This window comes from Ciconia boyciana, chromosome 1 (assembly GCF_034638445.1).
Source record: "Ciconia boyciana chromosome 1, ASM3463844v1, whole genome shotgun sequence".
Taxonomy (NCBI): Eukaryota; Metazoa; Chordata; class Aves; order Ciconiiformes; family Ciconiidae; genus Ciconia; species Ciconia boyciana.
Genome location: NC_132934.1, coordinates 213,358,988 through 213,379,629, shown reverse-complemented (window position 1 = coordinate 213,379,629; position 20,642 = coordinate 213,358,988). Strand labels below are relative to the sequence as shown.

General features: G+C 40.7%; 1 protein-coding gene across 3 annotated transcripts in view; it reads left to right on the top strand.

Annotated features, from left to right (window-relative positions):
• Window positions 1–20,642, top strand: part of SYTL2 (synaptotagmin like 2) — a 63,419-nt gene that overhangs the window by 1,501 nt on the left and 41,276 nt on the right. For 2 of the 3 annotated variants that reach the window (XM_072850797.1, XM_072850799.1), the window contains exon 2: window positions 14,995–15,439. In XM_072850797.1, coding sequence (XP_072706898.1) covers window positions 15,339–15,439 — 101 coding nt within the window. In that variant the 5' untranslated portion in view covers window positions 14,995–15,338. Of the gene's footprint in view, window positions 1–4,063; window positions 4,151–14,994; window positions 15,440–20,642 lie in introns of all 3 variants that reach the window. The other variant, XM_072850798.1, reaches the window with a different exon arrangement.

Below are 20,642 nucleotides of genomic sequence, written 5' to 3'. Positions count from 1 at the left end.
TCTTTTATCTACCTTGCTGCCTCCCTGGAAGAAAAGGGGGTGATCTCATCTGCCTTTGACATAGTTCACATTATTTTTGGGAGTAAGACCCTACCCTGGTTTTGCTAGGCATCTTTCTTATGCCTGATGGAACCAGAACAATCCTTCAAAATAAATATCTCACCCTTTATTCTGCAGGTTTATTTTGGTTTCACCTGACATCTTTCCTGCCCACCCTATGTCCTTCGCTCTTCTCTCGCAGACTTTACTATTTGCACATATTTTCCTGTGCACTGTTTGGGCAAGCATACTGCAAGTCTCTGTTCATTTGCACTTATGTGTTATCTACATACTTACGCGTAGCTAGTTTATAAAATACTACTAGTAATGTTACAATGTTAGAAAATGCTTATGCACTGTTACCAATTACCATATTTTAGTGTGCTCGTGTCTGGGTTTAAGGCAAGGAAATAATAAGCATCCTGCTTACTCTGCATCTACCTTATGGGTGCAGCAGGCTTCTGCATTGGCTGCAAAGCACATTCTTGAATTTCCTGAAGCTGTCATTGGACCTGTCTCTTGTTAAAGAAATTTCCTTCCAGCATCTCTTGCAGCCCAGAATAATGTATTATCAGTTTCACTGTCAGGCTTTTAAAATTCAGTGAAATAGGTATTCATGTTCTTGTTTACTAATGCTGACAGAGGCCAGAGTAAACAACACTCCATCGCTCCCAATTAATGCCAGAAAGGTGAATTAGTCTTTTCTCTAAAGCACTGGGTAGAGACCATGGGCAGGTATATTCTCTGGAGTAAACTCCTATTATTCTGCAGGAGACACTTGCCAGATTCCCAGGTGGCAGTACAGCTCAAATTTAGTACTTGGAGAAAACCTTTGATGCTTGCACAGAAGGTGAGATTTTAACTGTTGCATCTAGGAAAACAAAACAACCCCAAACCTCAACCAGGAAGCTAAACAGTGGGAAGAAGTTGAAGGAATTACTTCTTTTCTACCCTGTATGGTGTTTCCTGTGCTCATGACAGAAAGGAATCGGCTTTCCCAGTGGTGAATAGAACAGTCTTCAAACAAAAACCTACTAAAACATTATTTTCAGGGAAACTTAAAAGTAATTCGTAGTCTTTCAGTAGGAAAAAATGTTTGATTTTATTTTTCTTTTAATTAAAAGTGATGGTTCTGTCCTATGGATGTCAGTCTTCATTCAATAGTGACTTGTTTTGCACCATAGTAAACAATTTGTTTCTCTGCACAGCAAGTGCTCTTCACCAGGTCCAGGATGGCTGACTAACAGATAACTGCTAAAAGCAGTAGGTAACCTTCTGGTGCTCAAAGTCCATCACCTGTTGTGTTTGAAGTCAGCTTCTTTAGGTTGCTCGTAAGTCAATTTAAGGAGGCTCCTTCATTTGATCTCCCGCTGCCAGAACACTTATGCTTTATGATATGTCAAGCCAGTGATGTTGCATTTGCTGTATTAGCAGTCTCCAGTTCTTTAGCTTATTTGGGCATAAAGTGAGTGACAGCTGATTTTAGCAGACTTATTCATGCTTCATTCTTGTGGTAGAGAGTCATTCCAATTTGCCTGGGTACAGCAACTGGCTGTGCTAGATTCTTACTTCATGGTATAAGGTTTCCTTGCTGTATGTAACCTGACTCTTTATTGCACTGAGAGCAGCAATGGGAAGAGATATAATGCATGTGTGAGCAGGAGGAATGGAATACTTCTTCCCTCTTCCTATTTTATAGCTCTTTATCTGGATGATAATGCCAGACTATTTTTGACCTGAATCCAGCTCAGTATCCTGTGCATATACAGCCAATTAATGACCAACTTGACAATTTTTTTTCCCTCCATCTTGCTATACTCCTCTTCCTCAGTAGTTTAAATCATCTAAAAGTACATTTTTCTTTCTCTCTCCCACTCAAGGAAATTCTGCATTTCTATCTCTGTCTGTCTCTACGTGTATGTGTGTATAAATAAAGGTAAGAACAAAGGGGATGCTTATTTGCAGAGTAACTAGCAGAACAATATCCTAGACCCATTACCACATGCTTTTGTTCTACAAAAGGATCAAACCGAGTATCGGTAAACTCCATATGAAATTGCCTGCCCAGTGTTACTATCAATCTGATTCTGACTGATTGATAATTTGACAGTGATTTACTTCTGTACTGGATGGACTACAGTTAGACTATCTAATCTCAGCTGTGTAACTAGAGCTCCAGAAGTAGATCAGCATATTCAAGAACTCCTGGGATAGAAATGGTTTTAGACCAGCAGCTTTTTAGATGTTAAAATCTACCCCCATGCTTGTCTTCTCTACTCACTTTAAATGCTTTATGTGATTAAAAAAATAGCACTAAAAATAGAACATTAGTTATGAAGAACTAAGGATGAGGTCCAAAAATCCTGTGTAATTGCACTTTAGGCACTGTAAGCAAAAGGTATGTGTTTAGGTCCTAGGCAGAAATCTAACAAACAACCAGAAGTAGTGAGCCCTTGACCTTCTATTCTGGTCCTGCCCACAAAAAACTGTTACGGTCTTTTTTTTGACCATGCTGGATTTGCAGGTTGCCTATATTCCACCTGGGTATTGCATGAGTATGTAGCTCTTTGAGTTGTAGGTTGGTTTTGTTTGTTTGTTTTTCAAGCCTGGGATAATTTGTTAGTGGAAATGTCATTAAATTTGTCTTGTTTCATAGTGATTAGAGTACTTGTCTGGAGATTAAGAGACCTGGATTAAAAATTAATACCCTGGGGTTACTATCCTCTTCCCTCTGCCCTACTAGAACTGTATGGCTGTGTAGCCAGGAATGCAGAGCTGGCTGGTTGAGGAGGGAAGTCAGGAGAGAGAGCTTGATTTGTAATGTGGTGGGCTGACCGAGAGAAAGTAGACCTGTGTTCTTGTTTCTGCTTGCGACGTTGTGACATTGCTTTAAACTAATAGCTATTTGGTGCGATGGGTTTAATCCTTGGTAGTGCAGCCCTAGGAAGGGTTAAAAGTGAACCAAGTGAAACCTTCAGAGACTGTCATATGGCTTTGGTAAACAAGGGAATGCGAGTTTGAGTCCTCTTGGGTTAAGTGGTTTTAGAGGCTCTGGTTTTGGCTGCTTCCTGGGTATGTGCTGTAGCCATTGGGCAAGAGAGAGCTAACACCTTGCACAGCTATGCTCTTAAAGAATGAGCCACTCCTGCAAAACTAAATACCTGTTCAGGGACAGGCATTATACTCCAAACCCCACCCTCACAAACTATAAACTCCTGATTTTGCTACCTGTGGCTGAGAAACAATTTCAATCATAACCTTCTTCTCCCTCTTTCCCATCCCTGTGCTATTCAGCAGCATTTATAGGGCAAACCCCATTCATGCAGTGTGCTTTGACACCACGCCTCATCCAGTGCAACTGTAGGCTGCTACAGAAACTGTTCCCTGCTCCCCGTTTCTCATGTGTAGCACTGGGTTTAGCTCTCACCATGCCCTTTTAGGCTACTTGCATCATAGCACACCTTGCTTTTTGGTGCCTGAGCCCTCTGTTTGGATCTGGCCCTAAGTATTCAGTGAAACTGGTACCAGTCAGGGAAAAGACTGGGTTTTGCATGATGTAGCCCAGCCCAGCAGTGCAAACAATCTCATGAGTGAAGTTTTCATGGTTGATAGACTTCCTGTTGTTCTTGCAATTTAATATCACTTTTAAGGAGGACTGACGTTGCTGCTTGCTGCTTTCAACTTAGCCAGAATGAACCTGCTAGCAGATGGAATATTCATATTATGGGGCTATCCATTAAAACATCCTTATGCATGGGAAGATGAGTGATTTTCCTCTTAATAGGGAGCTATAGTAAGTTTTTTTTAATGTACCTATTAAAAAAACCAACCATAACCCTGAAATAAAAACTTAATTGCAAAGGTTAAGTTAATTTTGGTGACTGAGATGACACCTGATTCTGACTGTTCTATCTGCAGACTGTAGGCTAGCTTTTTTCAACCATTTTATTTTTTAACTTATGTGGAAACTTCGCCAAAGTGCTTTTTCTCCCACCTCCGTCCTTAGCTTACTTATTGTTTCTAGGACCGCAGGACTCCTAAAGAACATCCTGTTTCCTCTGGCACCTGATTTCTGCTGGTAATGGGATTCTGTGTAAGGCCCTGTTTTCAGGTAGGTGTGTGCCTCAGTTACTGTAGCAAGGACCGCATTAATTCATGCAAGCTCTCTTAGTAGCCTTCAGATTACATCAGTTATTAGGTGGGTAACTTTAACCTTAAAACTTGCACAAGTGAGTGTCTAAGGTCAGTGGTTTGTCGGTCATCTCGTGATAAAGGACAGCCAGAGGGCTTGTTTTGTTCACTGGCTCTTTGTGCACATTAGTAATCAGTTAAACAGAGATGTAGTTACAATAACGAGGTTGGTAGCTGAAAAGTAGGGGGGCTGCAGTGACAAATTAGAGTGATTTAGGTGAGTAAGGGATGATTTTGTTCCCACAGCTACTTGTTTATACAGTTAATCGTGTCTGAGAATGGAGTGCCTTTTGCAATGTTCTGCGTGATCTCTGTTTTGTGTTGGGCTACAGGCAAAGCTGCTCTGGTGAAGCTGAGATCAGTGGGCCTCCCTCAGGGGAGGCAAAGGTGATGTAAAATGTTGCCCTCTTGATTTGGCAGTTTTGTGCTCAACCTGTACCACAAAGTGGTATTGTGCATCCTCCCACAGAGGAAATGTACTACCACCAGTGACCAGAGCAGTTGGCTGCGACAGTGCTTTAGAGCAGATCAAAGTGATGCATAAAAAGGGCAGCCTATTAACCCATGGGTTCCTAGTTTTACAAACATAGCAGAGAAAAATCAGTCTGTCAGTGATGGTGGCTGTCCTTGGTCAACTACCTCATCACCTCCACTCAAATGAGGAGTGAGAGTGGGGACTCTTAAACTCACAGGGATGCAACAGATACTGACTAATGGATTCCCATATCAATGGGATAAAAATCATCAGAGAAGTCATGTGGACAGGCTTTGAAATGAACCATTTTCAAAGTTTCTTCAGAAACTGTATACTTAAAGAGTCTTTCAATTAGTGTACAAGACTGAAACTACTCTACAAAATGTCTTACTGTCAGCTTAACGGAGAGAGCATTAGTCTAAGTATTTGAATGCAAATCCATGTCTGCTATTTGTAACACGAGTTTCTTTACATGGATGCAGCTAGGTCCTTAGTAAAGTCCTCTTGTTAGAAAGCCTGTGTTAGCAAAGAGTCAGAACTACACAGTGGTTGTTTAAACTGCAGCTCAGTTCTTTGCTTGGTTAGATAATCTTAGAAAAGATTATCTAACCAAGATGCAGGAAGTGTGTCGCTTCCCAGTAGGCATTGATAGGACATATTCGTTAATTAGTCGCACTGTTTTGCACACTTCCATTCTTGAGTGGTACAATTTCCAGAACAGAGTCTTAGCTAAAAAGAAACCAAGTACTTGCTACATAGTAGGAAAGCAAGGTAGGGTAGAGGTAGGATAGTTCCCCTGAAGTCTGCAATATCTAAACTCTTCACACCTCTACATCAGGAACATTGTAACTTTCATTTGCTTAAGGCTAAAATTTGCTAAAACCAAGAACAATATGTTTAACAACAGGGATTTTTATCAGTTCCACAGTACTACTCTTTGACCATCCATATCAAGGCAGTTAGTGTAGAAAACATCCTACACGTACAATGAAGACTTTGTGAACTCCTGCCTAGGAAGAAAACAAAGTAAAGTAAATCACTTGTTACAATTTACTGAGGGCTATAACTGCTCACAGAATTTGGGATTATTTTTTTTTTAAGCAAAGAGGAGAGGAATATAGGGTTAGTTACCTCTTTGAAATTCCAGTAGCACATGAAAAATTAGAAACCAGGAAGACACTCCTTGTTGTTCTGATATTTTTGGGAAAGTTCCTTTCAGATATCTCATATGTACAAGCATCTCAGTGAAGGAGAGCCTAAGCTGAATGAGGGAGAAGTACACTCACAGCACAGTCTGCCTAAGAGAATTCTGACACTTTAGCCTTTTGATAATTTTTTTGTCTTTTTTTTTTTTAAGGACTTCCTAGTACATAACAGATGTTTTTGTTTGACTTGCATGAAGAAACAATGCTCATTGGCTTAGCACAGGGAATGCCAAACCAGGAACTTTGGAATGCCAAAATAGAATACTTGTATTTTTTTGAAGAATGGGGCAAAGGAAGAAAAGTAAAGGGATTCAGCAGCTCCTGGTTATATGCAGATGTTCTCTATGGGACACTGGGGGTGAGAGGAAGAGCAGGCGTGTTTTCCGCTCTGCAATAAAAGTTTGTGAGAAGGGAAGGGAGCTGCTGTTGGCTCCTTCTCACTTTTATCTTCAGTACTGAATCTGTACATTTAAGATGGTAAATCTCCAGAAGAAGAGGGTCAACACTTCTTTCCTGTAAAATGCACGGAAGACATTGGCATCTTAACAAAACCTTTCTAGGGAATTAATCAATTACTTCTATTATGAGTTTCAGGTTTTGGAGGGGAGGGCAATCTTTTAGCTGTTTCTTGGGGAACTTCCTTGCTAGGATTTGAATCTGTCTAGTAATTATGTTGGGAAAATGTTGAGAGCTAGCCATTAGATGTAAAAGTGTCAGATAAGCATATGTATGGTCAGGAGATAACTTCCCACCGAGTAACCGTTTTTCTTCCAATCTTTCTTAAAAGTTTTGGTGTTTTACTTAAATCTATTTTCAAACAAGACATAAAAACACTCTCTTAAGCTGGACCTTGTGTGGGTCTAATGCCAATGCTGCCATGAAGAATGAGAAAGTGACAATGGGAGTTTGAGTCTTGTGAGCGCCACACACTTCTACTTTTGGAGGGAGTCTAGTCTCTCTGTAAAGGCAGATGAGAATAATTGTTGCACAATAGACAGTGCTCTGCCTTCAGAGGTCTAGAGGATTGAGCTACCTTCGCTATTATATTTCAAGTCGCTTGCCCTGAGAAAATATTCTTTGTGTTGTAACTCTTGAGGAAAAGAATTAGCAGCTAGAAGAATGAAGTTCTTGCAAAAGAACTGTTATTAATTCAAACAATGTGCCTACTGGGGTTAAACCACAACAAAGTGCCAATGGTATGATGGGCAAGGAAATACAACTAGATTTGAAGAACCTCAGAATTTATAATGAGATATGCTGATGTTATTGATGTTAATTTGCTGGAATCTCTGTAATTTTGAAGCTGCTTCAAAATTCTTTTTTTTTTGAGTAGTTTTATACTGATGGCAACGTAAAATAAATGGCGTGGCAGCTATAGTTAGTCTGACAAGCAGTGGTCACAGGAAAAGAAAAATTTAGGTGTGAGGCTTCTCTTTAATTTATGAACCTCTTATTCCAGAGACCACATCCTCTTGAAACCACTGGCCTAATGATTGTATGCCATAATAGGTCTAGAGATTGATGTTCTTTGGCACTGCTGCCAATATCCAAGCCCTGTGAAAGAAATGGCAAGCTGCCATATGTGATTAAAGGGATTAGGCCATAACCAAAGCAAATTATTCTTTTTCCAATTTTCAGTTGTTAACTTTTATCTTCTTCTTTCTGTTATAAATATTTTGCTCTCTTGTTCAGAGTAAGTTTTGTGTAAAACAAAACAATTGCCTGTATAGTCTTCAAAGTGATGAAGGTCTTGACTTCTTACCAAACAAGAGTAAAATGAAATCACAGGCAGAGCTGTGTGGACCAGCAAAGCAGATGTTACTGGAGAGAAGTGGAATTTTTCTCAAGTGCTTGCATTACTTGAGCTGCATTTCTTCTTCTTCCAGCCGGCTTAAGATCATTATATAAGGCTGTCGGTGAGAATATTTCAAGATTGCAAGTATTTTGCAGGTTAAAAACAACAGGGATCACTTTGGTACTGTTGAGGAAGGGTAAGGTGTGAGCAAGGCTTGTTGTGTATCACACTTAATTTTTTGTCCCCATTGTGGCTGTTTTGAGCAGTTATCTGGTCCTATAATTGCAGATAAATAGATTCTTTCCCTTAACTGTATTGCAATGAATATTGCACAGGAAAACTTGCAGGTTTATTACTCGAATGAAAAAAAGATTGCTGTGTTTGTAAGAGCAACTTCAGTGTTGCCTTATTACAGATATCCCCCACTTCTGCAAAGATCCCCATTCTACCAATACCCTCCACTTCACAACTAGCTAGGTAAGAACTTCTCTACCTCTCACTGACTAAACATACATGTTGGCAAATACTGTTCTCTAAATTAATCTCTGGAACTGTTGGAAATATGATAGGCTGTGTACATTTAGCTGTTATCATTTTGAAAATGCTTTGATAACACCTCTTGAAAGAGCAGCTGGATTGGCTACAGATATGCATATCTTACTGGATGATCTCTTCCCTTCTGCCCGTTCAAGAATTAAAATGGCAACAGGCCTTCTTGTGTTTGTTCTGAGTTCAGATCCTTACCATTGCAGGCAACCATGTTTAAGACTCTCTTGGATGATGACTTAAGTTCCTCTTGAAAGTTAATGGCTTTTCTTTCTCTGCTACTCAAACTGAAATCCATAATCCTCTGATCTTCTGCACAAATATGTTCATGACCAACTATTTGTGCTTGTGTCAACACTAGCATTTAGCTTCATCAGCTGTTCTCCCTTCATGGGATTTGCCTCATGTATTTACAGGAAAAATTAGTTTCTCTAAGCCTAGGATGGTGCTGAATTACCTGTGACTGTACTGCTTACATGTCAGTGGAGAATCAGATTTGTTCAGGAGAGTGTGATGGTTGGTTCGTTTGGTTTTGTTGCAAAGCTGTAGCTTGTACGCCTCATGGGCAGTTACTGCCTAATGTGACCTTCCAGGGTGATAGGAGCCAGTTCTGCAAAGCTCTTATTGCTCCTAATGTTCTTCTTGGCTTCCTTGCTTCACAATAAAGGATTATTATTTCCTGAGCATGGGTGTAGGATGAACCGAGTTATATCTTTTCTGAGAATAATGAGTTTCTCTGCAGATGCAAATTATTATATTACACAATTCCATTTATCTGTCTTCCTCAGCTTCCTGTTGCCTTATGTCTGGACTTCCAACTCATCCTTATTGCTAGTGCTGATACATTGTGGCAGTGAAGATATAAAGTTAGGAAAATGTGTAGCTTTCAAATACCTAAAACCAAACCCTCTCGTTTTTAAGAGCCAATAGGTTCTTGTAACTGAATGCTTTATGGGATGAAAATGTATACAGATGAGAGTCGCTGATCAGCCGGGCCTGCAGGGTAATTGTTCAACTGAAGGAGCTGGCACAAACAGGGGTGCGAAAGCAGCCAAAAGCGAAGGATTGGCTGTCACCTTCTTCCTCTTTTTAGAAAGCATTGGCTGCAAGACAGATTCTCTGGAACAAAGCTCCAGCAGCTTAGGTATACTGTACAAGAAGCACTTTAAAAGTAATTTTGCAATGTAAATTTAGGACATTATGAGGTTTCTGCATGCAAAAGGAAATCTTGTTGATTTGGACAGAACAGCTGACTCTGGGGTTTTGCTGTTTGTTTTCTGATCCTGTTGATGAACTTAATGTCAGTCATGGCAAACTACTCCAGCCTCTCCCTTGCCTCTCCCTCATTACATTCCATATGTATACACTGAGTAAAAACTTTAAAATCTAAGCTATGATTGTGGTACCTCTTAATGTGATATCTTGTAATGTTTGGAATGCAGTATTCGAATTAACGTTCCCCTTTTGTGCTTGGGAGAAAGCAGCATGGGGGGCAGACTTGTGTTCTAGAGAAATGTAAAGGAATTTTTTCCTTTCTACACCTCAATTCCTTACTTAAAGGAATCGAGGTGTATAACTGCCTGACAAGTTTGAGAAATTTTATATGATAAAATTTTTGGATGAATGCCTGGCCTAAAGCACTTGGAAGTTGTGAGCGGCTTAAGAATTGGGGGGGAAACTACATCTTGGGTCTTCTTTCTTTTATTGCCAAAACATAGAAGCTTTCATGCATGAGTTACATAAAACATAATTTCAGATTCCTGTTTATTACAGGGGTTAGAAATCTTTTATGAAAGGGAAGATTTTTGTGTGGTTTCACTTGAATTTACAGTTTAAGAAAAAAAATCATGCCAAATATCCCAAGGCTCACAAATGTTAGTCTACAGCACATGACAGCCTTTCTCCAGAAATTAAGTCAAGTGGTTGACTGATTTCCATTACTTAAACAGTCTGATATGGATCTTTCAGTCTTATTTGAAACTTAGGTCTGAAAACTTTCCTGGCAAAGAAAAACTTCCCATTGAAGTTGCAGTGGCACCAAACAAGCTGTTGAGACCTCTCAGTCCTTTTCGGCATGTGTAGGGGCTTTTAAGAGGAAAAAATTGTCAAAAAAGAAATGAAAAGACTTGAGCCTGGGGTGGTGGTAGTGGGTGACTTGAAGTGGAGGAAGGCATTAATTATTTTTAAATTTTTTAAAAAATTATTTTTTAATTAACCTTAGGTCTTATAACAGGTGCTATACTCTAAGCCAGCAGATTTTACTGTCTGTACTTGGAATCAGTGCTAACAGTCTCTTGCAGAAAGCCAGCCTCGCAGTGACTTGTATCTGCAGGTCTCATGAGGTTGGCCAAGTACACCACACACAGAAAGAGGGTTTTTTTTATGCAGAGATTAAAAACTGCTCTGGTTTCAGTTTGTGACTGGCATGGTTCCAGTGACTAAAGACATGTTATCATAGTGAAATGTGATACAATTTGCACTATATGGATGCTGCACATTCAAGGGGGGAAAAAAACCCCAGCTGATTATTGCTAGTTTTTTCAACTGCTTATCCAGTGAGATTGCGGACCAGTTTTTCAGGTACTCAGACATGCCTTAACTGAAGCATTATGTTAGCTTTGCAAAGGAACCTAAAGGGTCTCAGCTGCACTACTCAAGACTGAGGAAGCTTTTTATCATAAACTAGGGTGGGAGCAAAACCAACTAATATGATGCTATGTAAATCTGAATACAGGCTGACTGCAAGTGGATAAGTAGAACGGCATTCAGGTAGGATTCTCCTCTGAAGAGCTGGGAGGAGAATGTGTTCCAGTTAAGCCAGACATAGTAAGTATGTTAAACTTAGCAAAACACAGCTTTGTGAACTGTGGAACCATATTGTATGATATCTACCAGAAAAAAAAAAAAGGTTAAGAGCCTGCCAGGGTAGGTGGTGTCTTGCACCTCATTGAAAACAAAGCGGGAGTGCAAACTTAGTTGCAGAAACTGCTCTACAGAATGATGGTATCTGGGAAGTTTAGTAGCAGCGCAGATTGCTATGAGCTCCCACAGCCTGTGTGGATGCTCAGCCCTTGCAAACTGTTGTTCAGTTGCAGAGGACTGAAGTTCTGCTTCCACTAGTTTTATTAATTTGAATACTGTGAGACGTTGATGAAGCCTGCAGCTTGTTTTGTAAATGCTGTCCAACTATTTCTTTTAGATTTTTAAATGAATCTAATAGACAATATAACACTTGTTCCCATCAGCCTTCTTTAAACACAAGGACATGGTGAGATATCATTCCTACAACAGCTTTCTTACAGGCTTGATTGACCTGAGGCAAGAAACTTGTCTTATTTACAAGAAAAATCCTTGATGATTCCAGTTCTGAGCTGTCAAGGTGTCATGGTTTAACCCCAGCTGGCAACTAAGCACCACACAGCTGCTCGCTCATTCCCCCCTTGCTGGGATGGTGGAGAGAATTGGAAGAGTAAAAGTGAAAACTCATGGGCTGAGATAAAGACAGCTTAATAGGTAAACCAAAAGCTGCACACGCAAGCAAAGCAAGGAATTCATTCACTGCTTCCCATGGGCAGGCAGGTGTTCAACCATCTCCAGGAAAGCAGGGCTCCATCACATGTAATGGTGACTTGGGAAGACAAACGCCATCACTCTGAACATCCCCCCCTCCTTCTTATTCCCCCAGCTTTCTATGCTGAGCATGACGCCATATGGTGTGGAATAGCCCTTTGGTCAGTTGGGGTCAGCTGTCCTGGCTGTGTCCCCTCCCAGCTTCTTGTTCCCCCCCAGCCTACTCGCTGGTGGGGTGGGGTGAGAAGCAGCAAAGGCCTTGACTCTGTGTCAGCACTGCTCAGCAGTAACTAAAACATCCCTGTGTTATCAACACTGTTTCCAGCACAAATCCAAAGCATAGCCCCATACTATGTACTGTGAAAAAAATTAACTCTATCCCAGCCAAAACCAGCACACAAGGTTTTCTGGTTGCAACATAAGCTTCTGTGCCTGTTGGCAGCTGTGCACATGCCATTCATTCAGCATCCAGGGCTTTGGATTAGCACTGTGGATGCTGACTGGTGTATAAGATGTTGTGAAAAGTTTCCACACAATAGTCAAACCAGATATCCATACCTGTTTATAAGCTCAAGGAGTACTGTTGTAGATCCTCAACAAATTTAGGATTGTTATGTTTGTTGGTAACCCTACAGTAAGCACTTTTTACTTCTGCCTAATTATAACACTATCATTTTCTAAATATAAAGTTATAGGTGGCAGGTTGTTTGAAATACTGTTATATCAACCTCATGGAACAAAATCACAATGACGATCATGGAGAAGATAAATATGGCAGCCAAACATAACCACATGCAGAAGGTGTTTGGGCTGCTTTTTTTTAGCAGGGGGTATAATCGTTAACCTGGCTGCAGCTGCCATCCATGTCTGTAAGAAATGCTGTTATCTTTAGAGATGAAGTTTCCCTTTGAGTCATGCCAGTGCCAATATCTTGTTTTAATCTCCTGGTTGAACTCTGTGGCCAGGGGAGCAAGCGCAATGACTCGTTGCATGATTTTAGTGCTCATCAATACGATGTCACATCCTGTGTGCCAGATGGCAGTGTCAGACTGCAAGGGCCTAAGGCAGACACACACATACCTAAAGGGTTGTGATGGTAGCTGCCTAAGAGAGACCTGTCCAATAACTACATCTGCTTCTCTTCTCTCACCAGGTTTGTCACTAGGGATGCTTCTGAGGCTTACCTTAAACTCAAGCTATTTCTTTCTTTTTCTCTGGCTTCATTACGTCCATGGTCCTGTAACCCTGAGGCATTAAGAGACTCTACTCTAGATACAGCTGACTCCCTGCCTCCCCCCTCTCCCCCCCTTCTTTATTCCTCTGAGATTTTTTTGAAGAAGAGGTTTTTGTCTATGACAGTTGGGGTTGCCTTGTAAGTGAATATTCCTCTGGAACCATGGCCTATAAACCGGAGTCAAAACAGTATTTTAAATTACTGCTTGTAAATGCAGTTTGGTTTGGATAAAGCAGTGAGGTTCATGTTACCACATGACTTCTAATTCCACATACTCAAGACGGTTATGTAGAAATTATTTCACATTTATTCCATATGTTCTGTAGGACAGTGATTGGGCCTACATGGGATCATATTCGTGATATAATTATACACTACTAGTAGTAAAATGTTGTGAGTAAAAGTCATATTTCTATCTGGTACATTAAGTTGTATTGCAGCCTATGGCCTGACTTTTCTTCCCAAAGCAGGGGCTGGTACAAAGGAAAGGAAAATGACTCAAATGTTGTTTCCTTCCTCTTGGCCTCAAGGTAACTAGTCAGAACGACATAGCAGTTCTGACTCCATCCAGCAGCTAACAATGGCTTCTAGAAAGTTTAAAAGGTTTACTGTAAGAAACTTGACTTTGCAAACCTGGCACCTGACCTTTCAGTGAGGAGTGTTGTGTGTTTTGAGGGAAAAAGTATTTTGGTCAAAGGTCTGTTACAGAATTCCCATTTGAGGGGATTATGAGGAAATAATCTCTTAAACCTGTTGCTTTTAGTCCTGAGTAGCGTGTGAGAAGCTTTTATAGCAATACACATTTTTGTTACAAAGAGAAGACAAAATCCTGCAGAAAGAGGCATTGCACCAATTTGAGAACACTCTCCCTAAGTCTTGAACTGGAGCATGCAAATTCCTCTAACACATTCCCAGCCTTCTCCCATCTCGCTGCTGCAACATGTTACATTTGGCAGGGTTCTGATGGCTTCCTCAGGGGGGGTTTTCCTCCAGGGCTTGTGATGACTGCTGTCTTTCTGATCTCCTGAAAGGGGAGAGGATTCTTTGAAGACTTGGAGTGGGAAGACAGGTGTGGAGAGCAAGGCACGCAGTTTGGTAGGAGTGCAGTAGGGTCCAAAAGTTCAATGGCTTGTCCTAATGGGATAGTTCTTTTGTTCTGTTTGGTTGGTGACTTGCCAAAAATGGTGTCCTAGAAATGTGCTAATGATAAGTAAACCAGCATGGCAAGCTCGTGAGTTTTAGCCCAAGTGGTTGTTTTTTTTTTTCCTTTAAGTCTTCTGTTCCTGGAGTTCAGGCAATTGTTCTTTAAATAAACAAAATCCCAACTTCTAGCCCTTGTGAAGAGAGTTCATGGACGTGATCCAAGTCTACGCTGGCAGAAGGTGAACACTGCGGATGCACGTTGGGCTGCCGCACTCTGTCCACTACTTCGCTGTGAATCAGGGCTGTAAGCAGCACTGGATTTTGCTTCCGAGATATCTGGCTCTTGTCTATCTGTGTATGATAGCCATAGACACAGATTTCTTGCGTGCTCTTGGATATAATGTCAATACTTGTGACTACATGGGGTTTTTTTACTTTAAATGAATGTGATAAGTGTTCTTGATTCCCTGCCCCCCCTCCTTCCCCCTCCTCCAAATTGTTCTGCTGACTTAAAGGACAACTTAAAATGCACTTATTTTTTAAAATGTATTATTTGAATGACACTTGATTCTGTGTTTTAGGGTGTGAGTTGTCATATTGAAAAGGAATAGATTTTCATGGCCACCTTGTTCAAGAGGCCTGTAAAACAGGTTTGACTTGAAGTGACCATTTGAACTTCACAAAGTGGTTTAATCACACTGAAAAACTTGTTTCTTTTAATTAAAAATGCATACATAATCTACTTCCCTGATCCCTGATATTACAGCTTGTTCTTCCTTGTCTCTTTTTTTTTTAGGGGATGTTTTGTTTGTTCTTAAACACTGGATATGCTGGGTCAATGAACTGTTACTCCAGGAAGCAGAGCTGAGAGGACAAGCTGAGAAGACATCATTACAATGGCAAGCAGGAATGCAACGCTTTCCCAAAAGTCTCTCATCTAGGGAAGCACGCACGTACTCTACTGCAAGAAAGCAACATTTGGGGCTCTTTAAACTACTGACTGCAACCTGGTCCAGCTTTCTGAGTGCCAGCTGAAAAAGACTTCTCTTCTTCTATACCTTTAAAGTGGGCTACAAGACTATCCTCGTCAGCAGGATTTAAGATCTTCCTGGACGCTTTACCAGCCGCTACATACACAAGATGATTGACCTAAGCTTCCTAACAGAGGAGGAACAAGAGGCAATAAGGAAGGTGCTGCAACGGGATGCAGAGCTTAAAAGAGCTGAAGAAGAGAGAGTCAGGTAAGGGATCTAGCGCCCTGGGAAGACCTATGCAGTTCATACACTGAGTTACTCAGAGCATAGGAGTAGATAAAAACAGTTGCTGCTGAGGGCCCCATATTCCACAGTATATGTGGTTTGGAGATTTTTACTCTGGACTAGATTTAGCATAGTGTCTGGATGAAATGCCTCTACCACACAAATAATTCATTACAGGCCAAAAGACTAACTGTTGATTTGGACCCTTACAATTCCCTAAGGGGCCAAGCACACTTGGTACACATCTGGCTTGATATGCATCTGGCTTGGTTTCCTCAGAAAAGGATTCAGTTTGAAAGTATCACAACCTCTGCAAACTGAACTAATGTGTAATAAGCGAGGGGATTTGATTCAAAAGGAGCGCTAGCAACCCCAACAAACAAAAAAGTCAGTATGGATGCAGTCAGCAATATGTCTGAGTGATGAAGTTTATACGTCAAATATGTGGAGCATTGGAGCTGCAGTCCAGAGGAGGTACCAACACTATGCTTCATCGGCAAGAGAAGTCCTTGCAATCTGTGGCTAAAGCAGATAATTGCTCCCTGTTTTCTTTGTGCTGTCACAGATGGAGCAATGCGTTGTTATTCTGGAGTGTTTTGTGCACGGAGAGGTTTTTCTAGAGCTACTGTTAGGGTAACTGCCATGAATAGAAATGCATGCATGGAAAGCAGCATTGCCCAGATGACTTTGAGAAAGCCATCTACACAGGTATAAATAGCAGTTGAATAGTGGTTTCAGCTAATATAGATAGCTACCTGCTGAAGAATGAGGATTTTAGTAGTCAACCTTTTTTTTTTTTCAGTGTGAAGGAAAGTATCCATCACAGAGTACACAAAATGACAAGTGTCCAAATAATGAAAAACAAAGCCTTAGATGCTGAAAAGTCAAAGTGCTGTAACACAAATAGATGTTTACAGGTCTCTGCTAAGGCAGGATTTTCTCTCATTGATTCACTAATCTTCTCTAGGATTCTTTCTCATTGTGATCTTCCTCATGAAGACATGTATTTCCTACTTAAATGTTTTGAAATTATTCCAACCATGATGCATCTGTCATGCTTCTCTTCTGCTGAGAAATATTTTTTGATAAATGCCCTCTGTGTAGGCATACCCTACCCTGCAAATGAAAGAGCAGCCTGCCACTTGCCCCAAGAGCAGTGTTCATTTTGCTGAGTATGCTTGTGCAGCCTTGAGGTCGTTTGGTCAGCATGTGGTCAGCATGTTGTTGAGTTATTCCTCTTGCTTCTTTCAGTGTAAGAGCAATAAAGGGCAAACCAGTAGCTTCTCCTGCTTAAAAGGGCTTCTCCTCTCAAGGCATTTGCTTCACTGAAGGCTGAAGGTAAAATAATTACAGGCAGTGTTCCCAATTTTTTTTTCCCCACTATCTTAATGCAACCTGAGGAGGCAATGTTTTGTCTCCTGCTTCAAAAAGCAGAAAACTGACTTTGCTGTAACAGAATGGGCATTTTCTTTTCTTTACTGTAGGTAGAAAAACACTGCCTTTACTCTTGGAATGGTACATCAGTGCCAGGTCTAAAAGTGCTCAGGGAAAGTAATTGTAGATGTGAGTTTGAAAACAGTATCTGGGGAAAGGAACCCTTCCTGGAAGAGAAGATCAAAAAAGCCACTCTCAGTAGTGGTCTGAAAGGGCTGTCAACAAGTATTTTTGTCTGTATAACTTTGCTTTTGCCATTTGTAATTCAAGTTCAAGAGGGTGTGGTGGAAAATACAAGGGACTGCAGGTTGTAGCAGCCTGTAATCAGCATGTTTGTTTCTACAATAAAATGTCTCTTCTGGTTTCAGAATATTATAACTTCTGAGAAGCTGCAAGCTTACATCTAAAACTGATTTTTCTGCATACATGTGGCACATGGAGCTTGCTTTTTATATATTATATATTAAAACACTACCTGAATTATATCTCCAGCCAAGGAGATGCAATATTTTAGTTTGAATTCTACAGCCTTGTACACCTGGAAGATTCCAAGAGCCGGGGTCAAATGTCATCACATAAACATCACACCATGACAAAGTGTTGTTTGTATGTGTATATAATGGAAGTCTTTTAATGTGATCTTTTTCCCTCTAGAAGAAATTCTGAGGTTTGAAGGGTGTTCTAATAACCTGTGCCATGTTCCTGGAGTGTGGACAAACTGGTAACATGACAAAATCCTCTTTGAGCAATTTCTTAGTGGAATTTTACAAATCGCCTGATGAAGTCCCTTCTCTGCTAACAGCTCCGAATATTGCTTATCTGTAGTAAAACTGTGCCCATTAGGCTGGCCAGTGCAGGCAGTCTGCTTTAATTCTTGGTTTTTTGAATGCTGTAATAGGTGTTTACCCTGCCCTGTGGCTCTTCTTGTGTTGGTCTGAATTGGGCTGATAGTTTTAGGAACAGCATCGTTTTGGGAACAGCATGCCTTCTGAGGTCTGTCCCAAAGGAAAGGGGATATTGACATTTTCTTCTCATGGGCAAAATGGTGATGAGGAAATCTCAGATGACAAGAGGAAATCAAAGGATGCAAGAAAATCAAAAGACATTGCATCTTTTTTTATTCCTAGGGCAAGAAGATGCCTCTCTGCTTCATTACCCCAAGAGCTGCTGCCAGCCCCTGAATGTATTGCTGAGGAGGGGAAAAATGGCATAAAATGGAAGAGCTGAGTGACAGCTTGTCAAGACTAGAAGCTGTTTTTCATCGTATTGCTGACTGACTTATTTTTTTGTTGTTGTCCTTATTCCTGTCCAGGAATCTCTGATACACCCTGCTCCAGCTGGGTTTTGGGTATTGAACAAATGAGTGGGCTAAGCACATAACTGAATTTCCTGGCAGTAGCTTCAGCATTAGCCCCTAACTCTTTTTACAGTTGTGTAGTTCAGAATTAACACAGTTTTGGGCCCTTTCTGGAGACAATGACGTGGAACAGAAATATATCTGAAGTTCTGGATTGTGGTTGGGTGAGTCTTCTGTGGTGGAGTGGCTGGCCCCCGGCACCAGCATGTCTGAGGCAGAAAGCTGTTGTGGCCGCCTTTGCAACAGGGTTCCCTGCTGTGGCTGTCAGCCCTTCCCAGCAGAACCTCCTGGCAGTGCTGTTGTGGGCTGTGCTTGGGATTGTTTGCTAGTTGTGTAAACCGAAGGACTAGCGATAGGGAAATTCTGATGTGGAGTTCTTTGTGTGGTGGGTGGTTACAGCTGTGTGCCAAACCCTGTTCATACATACATTGGTGTGGCATTGCAAAAAAAGAGAAGGCTTCAGGGGTCTGATTCTGCTGGGTGCTACATACACTTAACCGTTCTCATAATGTTCAGTGGGAGCGTGTGGCTGTTGAAACCCTAGTGTAAATGTTTTTTTGATTCTGGTCAGCTTTAACTGATATCCTCTTCAGTCACTTTTCAAGGCAGTTTTCCTTATATGTCAGAAGGAAGGCTTCCTGTGACTGTCAGAAGGAAGGCTTTTTTGTGTTTTTTGTTTCTTAGGATGGGATATATTTAAGGTGTTGGGGTGAGCTGAATATTGGCATTGGGGGAACTGGACTTGCTACTGTAGTGTGAAAATGACATTCAATGACTGTCACCACAATACATTCTTAAAATCTTCATATAATACTTTTGTGTTAGATGTAACAGTTTTGAGGGTGTGCTTAACAGAGGCAAGGTTGTTGGTGGATATGGTTTTGAACATGGGTGCCAGTTCAAGTTTAAAGGGCTGATTGAAGATAGAAGAGTTTAGAGGTGCTGTCAAAGCTAACCTTCTCATTTTCTGAAAAGAATTACCCATTTTTCCTACTCTGCCTCCAGGGTATTTCTTCCAAACATTCTAGAAATTTTCCAAATGTGTCCTCAGTATCCACTCAAATGATTGTGGCAGCTTGGTAGTGTCTGCATCGTTAGGTAACTAGGCACCAATTACAGCTTCATAATTTTGAAGTATCACCCTTTCTTATTGCCATACAATACCTAGGGACTCTTCCTAAAGCTAAATCTCTGCAAAAAATGTTCACTTCACCAGTTCTCCACCCCTTTTTCTTACAAACTCCTTAATATATATCATTTGCACTGCTTCATGATAAAAGTTTGGGCATCTGTAAATGAATGGAAAAGTAACATGTGGAAGAGGTGTGGCTTACAGGCATGGCAAGAGCACACTGTTTGTATGTGCTCTGCATCCTGTCCTGACCAGGAAACAGAATGGCACTTTGTGTTGAATTGAGGTCTGTTAGGTTGGCCATCATCCCTTCTGAATTTTTTGAAAGCTTGCTTGGGCTCTGGATCAAGGATACCACAAATAACAATAACTTTCTCTAAATTTAGAGCTAAGGATATGTTAAGATCCTGTCAGAGCATCCCCTCTAGCAACATGATTCTGAGGTTCTCAGGATACTGATGTTATCCTTAAGCCTTGGTGGATTCAAATTAGTCTAGTAATAAGTGTGACTAATAAGAAAATAAAGCCTGCAATTCTTGTGAAGCTGATTTTAAAAACACATTTAAAAAAAACCTAAACTCACTTTGCGGCATTTTTAATTCTTGTTTTTTAGGTCATTCATTTGTGTCAACAAGGAGCTTGCTTACAATGTGAGCAAAGTGTTTTAATCTGAAATTAACTCTACCCTTAGTGATAAAAAAATCTCCGTAGGTTGATTTATTGTAAGAGACTAAATTAGGTGGCTTGAACTCTTTTGCTGAAAATTCAAACTGAGAGATCTTAGTATCTCTTCTTGTCAAACAGAGAATCTGCTCTCACACACTGCTCAGACATATTAAAGGAGAAGTAGAAATTAATTGTTATTAATTGAAACTCATGCTATTTTTATAACTAGTTCTGAAATCATATACCTGTGTCTAGTGGTTGTAATGGGGACTTCTGATTAACTTTTAACCAGCTTACTTGTTAGTAAGTATAATGTGCTGATCGTCAAAACATATACATGAGAATGTGTGCTTGGAGATTGCCTTCAGCCAAATCAGGGACATCCTGTATGCTCTTTCCTCATGCCCTTCGTTGACTGATTTCTTTTTAGCTGGGCAGATCTGCTGAAGGAAAAGGAGCTCCATCACACTGTGAACAACCTGGAGTACTCCCCGAAAGGAGCTTGAGGATAAGACTATGCTTGCCTGCTGCCCATACCATCCTTCCTTTGCTTGGCTTTGCTTGTGCATGAGGTGGAAGCAGCTCAGAGGCATTTC